Raw genomic sequence first — 14,005 nt, 5'->3', positions numbered from 1 at the left:
GTTTAACTTTTGTAAATTTTCAGTGGTTTATTTTTATTTTTTTATCATGAAATTTTTATTTCTTCAAGCCAATTGTAAACTATAAATGTTTGTCCAGTTCTTGAAAATAGCTGGAGTTTTTGCTGAGTGTGTTGAGCTGCCTGGAGTCGCCACTCAAATTCCACATTGTTTGCCACTTAATTTAGATTTGGGCTTGGATGTAGTGGATGTGGAGAGGATGTTTCCACTAGTGGGAAAGTTTAGGACTAGAGGTCATAGCCTCAGAATTAAAGGATGTTCTTTTAGGAGGGAGATGAGGAATTTATTTAGTCAGAGGGTGGTGAATCTGTGGAATTCTTTGCCACAGAATGCTATGGAGGGTATCCTTAAAAATATCCTTAAAAGGATATTTTAAAGGCAGAGATTGATAGATTCTTGATTAGTACGAGTGTCATGGGTTTTGGGGAGAAGGTAGGGGAATAGGGTTAGGAGGGAGAGATAGATCAGCCATGATTGAATGGTGGCATAGATTTGATGGGCCAAATGGCCTAATTCTTCTCCTATTACTTTTATATCTAATAAATTATGGCCAAACTTCCTTGCTGAGAACATCCTCATCTCGATTGCTTTGGTCCTACTATGTGATAGAATCTTCCAGCAAGTAGTGAGGTCATGTGGGCAGACCAGAAACAATCTTTTACAAAACAGCTCAGAATCTTTTGATGGGTGACAGTGCCCCGAGTCCCAACTTCGCCATCTGTCAAAGTATTTTGCAGTTTGTAATTCTTCTGAATGTCCTCTATCGCAAGTGATTAATTTACCTTTCTTCCTCACAACTATAAAAGCTTAATTGAAAGGAATTGGAGCATGTATTCTGGGCAAGATCTAACCCGCACAAGATCTGTGAACACAATTTTAGGATTCGCCCAGTTCATGTTCCATTGTCATGCTCATACTCAATATAAATTCCTCAATACAGCATACTGATAGATTTGCTAGTTGGAATGTCTCGGTATATTCAGAGCTTCTTTAATTTAATGCAGGTATTAGAGTTCTGAACTTGCTTGCATTTAAATGATTAAATGCTGGTAGTTGGTTAGATGAATGCAGACCTTTTAACAGCAAGATTTAGGCCATTAGCAACAAAATATGAAAGCCCCCTCGATGTCTGTCCATCTGCATGCTGTTTTAAAGTTATGTGTCTGAAGGAGAAGCTGTTCTGCTCTAAACTGAGATGATGAATTGTGAATCATGGATTAAAGAGTGGGCGACTTTCCATATTCAATGATAATACCCAGCCGAGGATATTCTGCAACACTTGCACAATTATTTAAAGCTTGTACTGATACTGTTGCTGTTTCATAGCAGTTTATTAATAAACTGAAAATGGAAATAAAGAAAAGCCAGAGTGATGAATGCGCCTTTCACATGTTTCAGTTTAGTTCGTTTAGTTTAGTTTTTTGTCACGCGTACCGAGTTACAGTGAAAAGCTTTTTTTTTACGTGCTATCCAGTTAGCAGAAAGTCAATACATGATTACAATTGAGCCATTTACACTGTATAGATACATGCTAAGGGAAGAATATTTAGTGCAAGGTAAAGCCAGCAAAGTCCCGATCAAGGATAGTCTGATTAGCATTTTGTTTGGGTGTGTTAATATTGAAAAAAACTATTGTAGAGTTGTAAAGATCATTACATTTGGCACATACCTGCAATTTGACAGTGCAAATGAGGACATTTAATTAATTTACTTTCTTACCCACCATTCAGTTCATTACATTTATTGCAAAATGTGTCTAGTGTTGTTACTTTAAAATTATTGTGAGCTATATCTAACATTTTTATTATTTTGATTATTGCACTCAATTTTCCTATGTAGATTCATAATGCCATCTAGTTGAAATGTTGGATGCACAGAAGCACACAACATGAGCTTTTTAGATTCACATAAGCTGCTGACCATCCAATTTATTACACTGAATTTAGAGCCAATGGTGTGGTCTCATTTATACTGGGGAAATCGAATGCAGATTGGGTGACCCCTTTGCACAAAATCATTGTCAGCAAAGGTCAAGTCAAGTCAAGTCAAGTCAATTTATTTGTATAGCACATTTAAAAACAACCCACGTTGACCAAAGTGCTGCACATCTGACTAGGTGACCCATCGCTTCCAGTTGTCCATTGCTTTAGTCTTCCCTTCCACAGTCACTCTAACCTCTATTTTAGGCCTCCTAAAATGTAACAGAAAATCTCAACAAAAACTTGATTTGAATTCAGCAATTTGATATAATTAATCAGTCAATTCAGTTTTGGATTCTAACATTTCCAACATTCCTTTCCTCTCGCGCTCCAGAATTATTTAATTAATTTTCACTTGCACATCCCCTTTGAAGGTGGGTTGTACTGAGGGAAAACAACTGAGGGATACAGCAATCTGCTTAAAAGAAAATGGAGAATTTGGTTGATATTGAAGTTCAGAGAGACAATAAATAGGCAGTAAAAAAGCTTTTTTTTTAAATGTCAAGGATAGTGCATCTGTTATTTTTCTCCTCATTAACATCTTAATATTTGAATGCTTGCTTGCAGTTTTGGCAAATGATAGATCTCAACTTTTATGTTTTCATTTTTTCTCTGCATATGAGAAACCACTATATACCTTCTATATTTTTGTTCCTATATTGCATATTTCAAACTTCATTTACAATTGATGTAACCATTGTGTGAAGAATTCATTACTATTTTCTATCAATATTATAAACAAACAACATTTGTTTCAAGTTCAGAAGTCTAGATAAGGAAAGTTTGCAATCTGATTGTGGAAATGGCCGACCAACTGGATACGTGAATTAGAGTTTTGGAAGCTGCATTCTAAATGTAAAAATATTTGCAGAGGTTACCACCTTTATTAGCAACTCAAAAGCTTATAGTGTTCTAAATGTATAACCATATACTAATGATATATACTTCTGATATTACAGAGTGCCCATATGGCTTTGATTGATGCGCTGATGATGGCCTACACAGTAGAGATGATTAGCATTGAAAAGGTGGTGGCATCAGTAAAGCGTTTTTCCACGTTTAGTGCCTCAAAGGAATTACCATATGATCTGGAAGATGCCATGGTGTTCTGGATAAACAAGGTAAATGTAAAATCTTAGCTACTTTATGTAAATTTTAGTTTTATCTTAATGTTCTATACTGGCCCACAAAGCTTTCACCCAATCCTCTGATAGAATATGAATTGAAATGTTGCTCATAATGTATGTGCATAATCTCTTTCTATTTTTTGTTTTCTGTGCAAGAACTGCTCTTATTTGCAACCCTTGATTTTGTTTAAAGTAGCCATTTTATAGCCACTTTTATAGGCCTAAAAGTGTCTATTCTGACATGAGCAGCTACACCCTGGCCGTTGGAACATAAGAGGCTAAGGGGTAACCTTATTAAGGTGTACATGATCATGAGGGGCATGGATATATTGATTGCTTATACACTTTCCTCCAGGATAAAGGATTCTAAAACTAGAGGGCATTGGCTGAAGGTGAGAGGGGAGAGATTTAAGAGGGACATCACTCGGAGGATAGTCCCTATCTGGAATGAGCTGCCAGAGGAAATAATTGAAACGGATACATTTATAATGCTTAAGACATTTGGACACGTATATGGATAGGAAGGGTTAAAATTCTTGATTAGTTCGGGTGTCAAAGGTTATGGGCAGAAGGCAGGTAAAATGGGATTAGGAGGCAGAGATCAGCTATGATTGATTGGCGGAGTAGACTCGATGGGCCAAATGGCCTAATTCTATGCCAAAACTTGTGAGAGGGCTCTGAGCCAAATACAGGCAAATGTGACTAGCCCAGTATGCCAACTTGGTCCGCGTGGAAAAAGTGGGCTGAGAGGACTGCTTCCAGTAGTATTGCTCTGACTCCATCTGATTAACTCTTTCTCGTATCAAATCTCTGGTTGCATATATTTTTTAATTTACTCAGTTTCACAAGTGGTCATTGCTAGCCATTGTTGCAGTAACTACCAGGAGGTTTGAATTGTAATTGGAAACAAGCCAATCTCAGTGTTTAACTTTTTGAATTTAGCTATTAGCTTCTCCCGTTGCAAAATTTAGATCTCGTTCAGTGTGAATGAGTCTATGTTAACTAATCTCTCCTCTAATTTAATCAGAATCATTTAATGCCTTGTATCTCTTTCAATTTTTCACTTTGTGCCTACCTTTATTTCATACTGGCAGTTTTTCTGCACTATTTCCTGTTATTCCTATTAATATTCAAATGACGTCTTTTAATTTACATTTTTTTGGCTATTACATAGTACTATAATTTTTTCAATAAATCCATTTAGGTATAGAATGCAGGAGGAGTGGGGCTTGGTGAACCATTGGGATTTCAAAATATTTGGATAACAGACTATCGGAGCAATTGAATTCCTGCAATTTAACTATTTTGGGATTGCCATGGAAGCATTTTACCCATCGCATTTCAGGCTACATGCATTTATTATCCTTTATTCCTGTATCAACTTCCTGTGGATCATCAAATTCCTGATGGACAGGAAGCAGCATGTGAGGCTGGGAAAGCACATCTCGGACCCGTAGACCCTCAGCATAGGAGCACCGCAAGGCTGCGTACTCTCCCTTCTCCTTTACTCGCTCTACACCAATGACTGCACCTCCACAGACTCCTCTGTCAAGCTCCTCAAGTTTGTGGATGACACTACCCTGATTGGACTGATCCAGGATAGGGAGGAATCTGCCTACAGATGGGAAGTGTCACAGCTGGCGTCCTGGTGCCATCGCAACAACCTGGAGCTCAATGCTCTCAAGACAGTGGAACTAATTGTAGACTTTCGAAGAGATCCCCCTCCCCTCCCCCCACTCACCATCAACAACACCATAGTCGCATCTGTGGAGTCATTTAAGTTCCTTGGAACCATCATCTCCAGGGACCTTAAATGGGGGGCCACCATCGACTCCACAGTCAAAAAGGCCCAACAGAGGATGTACTTCCTGCGGCAATTGAGGAAACACAATCTGCCACAGGCAATGATGGTCTAATTCTATACTGCTATCAGTGAGTCCGTCTTCACCTTCTCCACCATGGTCTGGTTTGGCTCAGCCACCAAGCACGACATCCGGAGGCTGCAACGGATCGTTCGCACAGCTGAGAAGGTTGTTGGCTGCAACCTTCCCCCCATTGACGAACTGTACACTGCAAGGGCCAGGAAGCGAGCGGGAAAGTTCATCTCTGACCCCTCTCACCCTGGCCACAAACTCTTTGAAACACTTCCCTCTGGAAGGCGACTCCGGACTGTCAAAGCAGCCACAGCCAGACATAAAAACAGCTTTTTTCCACGAGTGATAGTTCTACTCAATGATCAAAGTCTGTAGTCTCTTTTTTGCTCTGGTTTATTTTCACTCACATGTTTAGACCGTAATGGTGTATCCTTATTGTTTTGATGTGTTTATGCTTTATTCTTAATTGTTAACTGTATGTTTGTGTTGTCATTTGTGAGCGGAGCACCAAGGCACATTCCTTGTATATGCATACTTGGCCAATAAACTTATTCATTCATAAATGCTATTTCTGTGTGCCATCATAGACAGAGAGTTCGTATGGAGATGCTTTGTGGGAACATGAATCGCCCATTTATACTCATTGTGCTCTAATTCCACTTTATTCTTCCCATATTCCCATTAACTCTCAGATCCCCTGTCACCAACACATGAGGGGCAATGCACAGAGACCAATTAACCTACCAATTGGCCCGTCTTTTGGATGTGGGAGGAAACTGGAGTGCTGGAGTGGGGGGGGGGGGGGGGGGGGGGTGATGATGGAGGAACCCATACGGATACACGGAGAACGTGCAAACTCCACATGGCACTGGAGGACGGTATCTAACTAGAGTCACTGAAACTGGGGCTGCAGTTGTGGCCTTGTTCTGCCCACCAGTTCAAAGAAAGGGCTCAAATTTAATTGTTTATCCAAGACATGCTATTTCAAAGTGTTTTTCTGTTTTCTGTTCTAAAGTATTATTTGTTCCTATTTTCTTTTAAATTTTGTGGGACTCCTGCTGTTTGCATTTTCTACAATAATAATTACATTTTACTAAGTCTTTGTAGGCTACGTGGAGTATACTGAAGCCATAGAATCATTTATCCAAAGGTGTAACAAAAGAAGTCAAATGCCATCAATCTGAATTAAAAGCAAGAGAGTAAAAGGCATTATAAAATTGATCTCTTGCCAAACAATAGAAAAAATGAAATAAAATCCTCATTATGCCACAGCAAGAACACTTTGTGTAAATCTGGCCACCATGATGAGGTAGATATAGAAGCAGGTGAAAGTTATTTTCAGATATTTCTATGCTGAATCCAATTGGGAAAAATGATATTTGGATTTCACAAGATATTTTTATTCCCTGAAAAGTTCGAATTTTGTCGCAGGTTAATTTCTTGTTATGCTTGCACAGCATGGTTATGTAAGGATGTAGTTACTCTCACATTTACTTAGCAACCTAGAATAGTCGTGTATCGCATTGCTTAGCAACCAATAGCAACAACAAAAATAAAATTACAGGTCCAATAAACATTCAGCCAGATTGGCCAAAGGCCATTTTGTTAGTCCGATTACTATAAAATTGTGATTAAAAATACTGGGACGTTTCAGAAGATACAATGTGAAGTAGTTCATTTTGAAAGTAATTTACTTTTCTCATTAAGTCATAGAGTTGTTTTTCTGATTTTAAAAACCTTTTGTAAAATTGTGTTAACTTTAGTTGATTCAGAGAGCTACATAGAACAAAACAGGAACTTCATCCCCACCTGCCTGAACATATTCTTCCTAACCTTTAGAAACAGAAACATAGAAAATAGGTGCAGGAGTAGGACATTCGGCCCTTCGAGTCAGCACCACCATTCAATATGATCATGGCTGATCATCCAAAATCAGTACCCCTTTCTGGCTTTTGCCCAATATACCTTGATTCTCTTAGCCCTAAGCTAAATCTAACTCTCTCTTGAAAACATCCAGTGAATTGGCCTCCACTGCTTTCTGTGTCAGAGAATTCCACAGATTCACAACTCTTTGGGTGAAAACATTTTTCCTCATCTCAGTTCTAAATGGCCTACCCCTTATTCTTAAACTGTGACCCCTGGTTCTGGACTCTCCCAACATCGGGACCATTTTTCCTGCATCTACCCTGTCCAATCCTCTAAGAATTTTATATGGTTCTATAAGATCCCCTCTCATCCTTCTAAATTCCTTTCCCATCAATGTACATGGCCAAGTGTTTTTAAAATTTTGTCATTGTACTCATCTCTACCACTTTCTCTGGCAGTTCATTCCATATAAACACTACCCTGTGGAAAGATTTGCCCCCCATTCCTTTTACCTTAAATCTGTGTTCTCTACTTTTATACTGCCCTACGCCAGTGAATAGACTGTGGCTATTCATCTTATCTATGCCCCTCATTATATTATAAATCTTTAAGGTTATTCCTCAGCCTGCTATGTTCCAGAGAAGTCTCTCCTAATAACTTCCAGACCCTGTAATAGCTTTGCAGGTTTTTGTGGACCCTTTCCAGTTCAATGACATCCATCTTGTAATGTACGGCGGCCATTAATGTACACTGTACTACAAATGTGGCCTTATCAATGTTTTGGTCAGTTGTAATATGACGTCCCAACTTCTGTACTTCATACCAATGAAAGCAAGCGTGCTAGACACCTTCTTGACCACTTTGGCTACCTGTATTGCCACTTTCATGGAAATATGCAGCTGTACCTCTAGGTCTCTTTCTTCTGCAACACCCCCCAACACCCTACCAAGTCCTGCCGTGGTTTATCTTATCAAAATGTAATGCCTCGTATTCATCTGAATTGATCAAGATCCTGTTGTAATCTTAAATAACCTTCGCTATTCAATATACCACCAATTTTAGTGTGATCCACAAACTTACTAACCATGTCACCATCATTCACATTCAAGTTGTTAATATAAATAACTTGGTGGAAGTGGTGCAACACAATTTTCGACGCACAAACCTTCAGCTTATCAATCAGTCTTTGCCTTTCCAAATGCATGTAGATCTGGTTTCTCAGAATCTTCTCCAATAAATTTCTGATCACTGATGTTATGCCCACCAGTCTGTAGTTCTCAGGCTTTTCCTTGCAGTGTCTCTTAAATAGAGGCACAATATTAGTCTTCCCATGGCTATCAATGATGCACAACATCTCTGCTGGGGGCTCTGCCAATTCTTTCCTAGCTTTTCACGATGACCTAGGACACATTTGACCAGATCTAGGGGAATATCAACTTTAAAGTATTTTAAAATCTCCAGCATTTCCTCTTCAATGTGGACACTCTCTAAGACATCACTATTAACTTTCCTGAATTCCCTAATATTCGTGTCTCCACCGTAAATATGAACGTACTCACACATAGATGGCCTGGTTGACCTTCTGGTGAGTCCTATTCTCTCCCCAACCACTTGTTTGCCCTTAATGTACATGTAGATTTATTTTGAGTTCTCTTTAGTCTTATCTGCCAAATCTGTGTTTGATTTTTTTTTCTTTCTTGTGACTAAGTCAAATGCATTTGATAAATTTTTGACAATGTTGGCAGACTTTCAGCTGTTGGCTGAATATTGTATGAACCTCAGTTCAATGATCTGATAATTAGAAAAACAACCGTCAAAAAGCATTATTCTGTGGTATCATCATTAATGTTGAAGTCACTGTAGTATTAAACATGAAGCTAGAAATTGGATGCTGGTTGTATATTGAATTACTGCAATTTATTGGATTCTTACAAAGAGCATACTATGAACGTTGCGATTGCATCCAAATTGAGGGTACTGACATTCTTTTTGTCTTTTGTACATTGTGGATACTGTTTTTCATTTGTCTTGTCCCCATACGTCAGTCACTATACCTTGCTGTTAGTTGCACTTCAAGCCCCCTCTTTGCTGACTAATGGGGGTCTCACTAACGAGATGTTGGTTGGAGAACTTGCTATTATCAGTGATAGGTTTATCATTGCAAATATTTACAAAGGAAAAGAGTGTTCTACCTTTATGTAGTTCTTCCTGTATCCCCACTTTTATCTGAAAGATTAATAAAAATGGAGAATCTTTTGGTAGACACAAAATGCTGGAGTAACTCAGCAGGCCAGGCAGCATCTGGAGAGAAGGTATGGGTGACGTTTCGGATTGAGACCCTTCTTCAGACTGGATTTTTTTACTTTGGAATCTTTTGAGAGGACACATTTCCCAAAAGGAGTTATAAACCCTTAAGTTAATTTTTCCATGCTGCTTGTTGAAGTGGGTTGTTGCTTGAATGTGGGTCTAGTGTTACAACAATGAAAAGCTGATAATTCCCCTCAATTTCACAGTGAAATTTAGTGTCTCCTCTGTGTGGTAACAGTCTATTCATGAATTTGCCCATCAGCATTTCTGACCAGTATTTGAATTTGTATATTGGAGATTATATTTTTTCCTGACCATTTATCATTGGTATCTGTTCCCACTTCAAGATTAAAATGTCTTTGTCTTTTGCCATTTTAGGTGAATTTAAAAATGCGAGAAATCACAGAAAAGGAATTTAAACTTAAACAACAAGTTGTAGAAAGTCCAAGTCACCAAAAGGTAAATTTGATGGTCTTATTAAATTCTAGATTATTATTTATTGACTGATTATTGCTGTACAAATATAAAAAGTACTTCTCTAATTTGTTCAATACAGATACACAAGGAAATGTTTGTCAAACATTGAGCCATCAAATTGTTAAATGATGTGTTTCAATCTTTATTTACTATTTAATAAAAAACAAGATACTTAGATGTGCTCTCACCAAAGGTCTAATACATTTTTAATTGAAAGATTTATTGGCGAATTCTTCAACGTCCAATTACTTGATTATGTGGATATTTTTAAGGCAGAGATAGATACATTTTTGATTAGTACAGGTGTCAGAGGTTATGGGGAGAAGGCGGCAGGAGAATGGGGTTAAGAGGGAGAGATAGATCGGCCATGATTGAATGGCGGAATAGACTTAATGGGACGAATGGCCTAATTCTACTCCTATCACTTATAACCGTATAACACTGGTCAGACCTCACTGAAATTCTGGTCACTGCCCCGTAGGAAGGCAGTGATGGCTCTGGAGAGAGTGCAGAGGAGAGTCACCAGGATGTAGCCTGAGATGGGACATTTCAATTATGAGGAGAGACGAGAAGCTAAGTTATTTTTTCCTGGGGTGGAGAAGGTTAAGAGGGACATGCTTGAGGGATATAGATAGGGTTGATTCCAGGAAATGTGATGCTTGATGTAGATTTAGGAAGATGGGTAAGATATTTAGAGGGAATCTGGGGGACCTTTTTCACCTGATATTATGAACCTGATATTTTTGGTACACCTCATTTATCTGTTTAATTTTATTTTATATATCTTTCAACCGAGGAGCTCATACTATTGTTGCTCCACAACTAAATGTATTTGGATTATTCTGGATCCATCTGGTCTTTGAAGGATATCAATTGTTCAATTACAATTTTGTTTGCTGCTCTTAAATGCCACTGTATCTCTGGCCGAACCCACTGTCATCCCCTGGGAATTGGCATGTTCCCAGTTCAGTATGTTTACTGTAAATTACTCCATTATTTTTCCCTAGTTAATCCAAACCGCATGATACTATGATTACTCGCGCCTAAATTTTCTCTCTTGTGCACTTGGTCCACTGACTCTTTTTTTAGAAATTGGTTTTAAATTATATAAACATTGTAATGGAAGATTATAAAGTTAGGAATTAAACTGAAGACAGAAATTAAAATGCAGGTAATTAAAGTGGAGATGAAATGTGAGAAGTCAGCACTGGAAAGTATAGATTGTCAGAAATGTAATCATAATTTATCAAACCTTTTGTCGTGTAAGAAGATTGGGTAGTCCATTGTTGCAAGGAATGCCAGTTCCATGAGATCTGATGGGGAAGGGAGCAAGGCAATGAAGTGCAAACGAGGAGTTTGGCATTGTGGAGTGTGAAACTAAAAGTAGACTGGATGGTGAAGGAGTGTGACTCAGTGTGTGGGAGAGTCAAAAGTTTGGACGCCAATGAGATGTATTTTAAATAGTTACAGGGAAACCACAAGATCAACTAAATTCCAATGATAGGCTTTAGATGTTTGCCCATCACATTTCTTTAGTGTATAAAGAGAGAAAAATTATAGTTCAGAGTTCTGTGTGCAGTTCTGGTCGCCCAGATACAGGAAGGATGTCATTAAATAGGAAAGGGTGCAGATGAGATTCTCCAAGAAGTTACCTGGGCTTGCGGGCTTGAGTTACAGGGAGAGGTCAGATAGGCTGGAACTAATTTCTTTGGAGTGTTGGAGGCTGAGGGGTGACTTTATTGAGATGAACAAGATCATGAGGGGGATGGATAAAATGAACACTCACTGTCTTATTTCCAGGATAGAGGATTCTAAAACTAGAGGGCACAGGCTTAAGGTGAGAGGGGAGGGGGCATTTATTTACGAGGGAAATCGGGGGCAACATTTTCCTCAAAGGGTAGTCCGTTCCTGGAATAATCTGCCAGAGGAAGCTATAGAAGTGGATACAGTTATGACTTTTAAAAGACTTTTGTACAGATGTATGGATAGGAAGGGTTTTGAGGGGAAAAATAGACACAAAGTGCTGGGGTAACAGTGGGTCAGGCGGTATCTCTGGAGAACATGTTTTGTTGATGTTTCGGGTTGGGACCTTTCTTCAGACTGATTGTTGTAGGGGCAGAAATATGGAAGAGAGGGTTTAGAGGGCTCTAGGCCTAGTCCAGTATGCCACCTTGGTCAGCATGGACAAGATGGGCCGAATAGCCTGTTTCCACGCCATACAGCTCTGTGGCTCTATGGTGTTGTCCACTGCTCGGTGAACTTGTTTAACCTTGTCGGCGCTAAAAACGTGACTACTCGTGTACTGCAAAGGTGAGGTCTGCTGTATGATTTTACCGGGTTGTATGCAAAACAAAGCATTTCACTGTACTGAGGTACATGTGATAAGAAAGTATCATTGAATCATTAAATTGAATAATTGAATCAATGGTTGGGGAAGGAAGCGAGGGAGGTTTTGTGGAAATTACGTTTCAATGAAGGGGGACCTCATTGAAACATACCGAATAGTGAAAGACTTGGATAGAGTGGATGTGGAGAGGATGTTTCCACTAATGAGAGAGTCTAAGATTAGAGGCCTCAGAATTAAAGGACATTCCTTTTGGAAGGAGATGAGAAGGAATTTCTTTAGTCAGAGGTTGGTGAGTCTGTGAAATTCTTTGCCACAAGGCTGTGGAGGCAAAGTCAATGGATATTTTTATGGCAGATATGGATAGATTCTTGATTAGTACGGGTGTCAGGAGTTATGGGGAGAAGGCAGGAGAGTGGGGTTATGTGGGAAAGATATGTATGAAGGAACTGCAGAAAGCCGTGTTACAAACGATAAACAATAAAAGGTGGCAGGGTGGCGCAGCGGTAGAGTTGCTGCCTTACAGCGAATGCAGCCGGAGACTCCGGTTCGATCCTGACTACAGGCACCTTCTGTACGGAGTTTGTACGTTCTCCCCGTGACCTGTGTGGGTATTCTCCAAGATCTTCGGTTTCCTCTCACACTCCAAAGACGTACAGGTATGTAGGTTAATTGGCTGGGCAAATGTAAAAAATATTGTCCCTAGTGTGTGTAGGATAGTGTTAATGTGCGGGGATCGCTGGGCGGTGCGGACCCGGTGGCCCGAAGGGTTTCCGCGCTGTATCTCTTTAAAAAAACAGTGCAACAGGTTTGAAATTTGGTGCGTCCACTAACTAATTGTTTGAAGAAGCAAGATAGAATAATTTAATGGTTCATTATAGTGGCCAAAGTATTGACCAAATATATAACCTACCAACAGCAGGATGATTTTAGTTAAAAGGACTGAAGGATATGTTGTACCTCTCCTATTTCGTCCAGTCTTTTTAATGTTTAATAGTGCAAAATAGTGCACTGGGACTGAAGGCTGAATCATTGAAGCTGAAGGAATGAACAATTAAATACAATTGATTAAGAATCAGACATTTGAAGTCTTAACATGAAGAAAATAAGCTAGTAAACTAATTTGAGTGCAAAACTGCTCAGATGAGGAAAGAAAGTCTGTTATGTTAAAACAGACTGGAAAAGGGGTCCAATATGGAACTAGGAAAAGGCCCAAGCTACGGATGCAAAATAGACTATGTCACTAGGTTTTGCTTATTGAAAGCAGCACATTTTTTATCAGTGGAACAAACTAATACCAAGTTTTAGACAGTGATTTGGGGACAGAAAAATTGTATACATTGTTGAAGTGAATTGTTCTCGTGTTTAAAGCAAAAGTCTGAAAAAAGGTAAAAATACTTTGTCATTGGTGGCAATCATATTTGTCTGAATATCAGGCATAGGAGTGGAAATTGGAGTGGAAAATGGAAAAGTACATATGTCAGAATTATTTGAACTATGTGGAGGAAAATGCAGACAAATTCAAAAGTACATAAGCACATATTTAGTGGCTGATAGGATAAACTAGGCATATGGTGCCATCTTGAGGCAATTGTCGCTTTGTACAGGAAATGCTATTGTGGGAAACTGTTCAGTCTAAGGCACCTATACTAAAAAAAACAAGGCCATCTGAATCTTAGTAGTGGAACTGTAGTATGTAGATGATTACTACCTTTGTGTATGCTCGGTGGCTGAATTAGAAGATTATTTACTTTTTTACTAAAGCGCATTGACCTTGCATTCAACGCCCACAAGAGTCTAAAAGTCCTATACATCATCTTCCCACTGCGCAACAATGTTTCCTGACAATAAGAATTAATGATGAGACCCTGGAAAACATGGATCATTCTTATATTTTTTGTGTCAATCCTTAGCAAAGATAGACATTGATGAAATTCAACATAGCCTTTAAATGCTCCAGCTCAGTCCTGGGTTAAGAGAGAAAGAGTAATTGAATTTCGACTTTAGACCTGA

At 38.9% G+C, this 14,005-nt stretch overlaps 1 protein-coding gene across 6 annotated transcripts in view; it reads left to right on the top strand.

The window, feature by feature from the left end:
- Positions 1 to 14,005, top strand: part of camsap1b (calmodulin regulated spectrin-associated protein 1b) — a 61,106-nt gene that overhangs the window by 17,553 nt on the left and 29,548 nt on the right. For all 6 annotated transcript variants that reach the window (XM_078426287.1, XM_078426286.1, XM_078426288.1 and 3 more), the window contains exons 3-4: positions 2,957 to 3,118; positions 9,550 to 9,630. In XM_078426287.1, the coding sequence (XP_078282413.1) occupies positions 2,957 to 3,118; positions 9,550 to 9,630 (243 nt within the window). The remainder of the gene's footprint in view (positions 1 to 2,956; positions 3,119 to 9,549; positions 9,631 to 14,005) is intronic.

The sequence above is a fragment of the Rhinoraja longicauda genome, chromosome 31 (assembly GCF_053455715.1).
Source record: "Rhinoraja longicauda isolate Sanriku21f chromosome 31, sRhiLon1.1, whole genome shotgun sequence".
NCBI lineage: Eukaryota > Metazoa > Chordata > Chondrichthyes > Rajiformes > Arhynchobatidae > Rhinoraja > Rhinoraja longicauda.
Note: the sequence above shows the minus strand (reverse complement) of the source record. Positions and strands in the feature narration are given on the sequence as shown.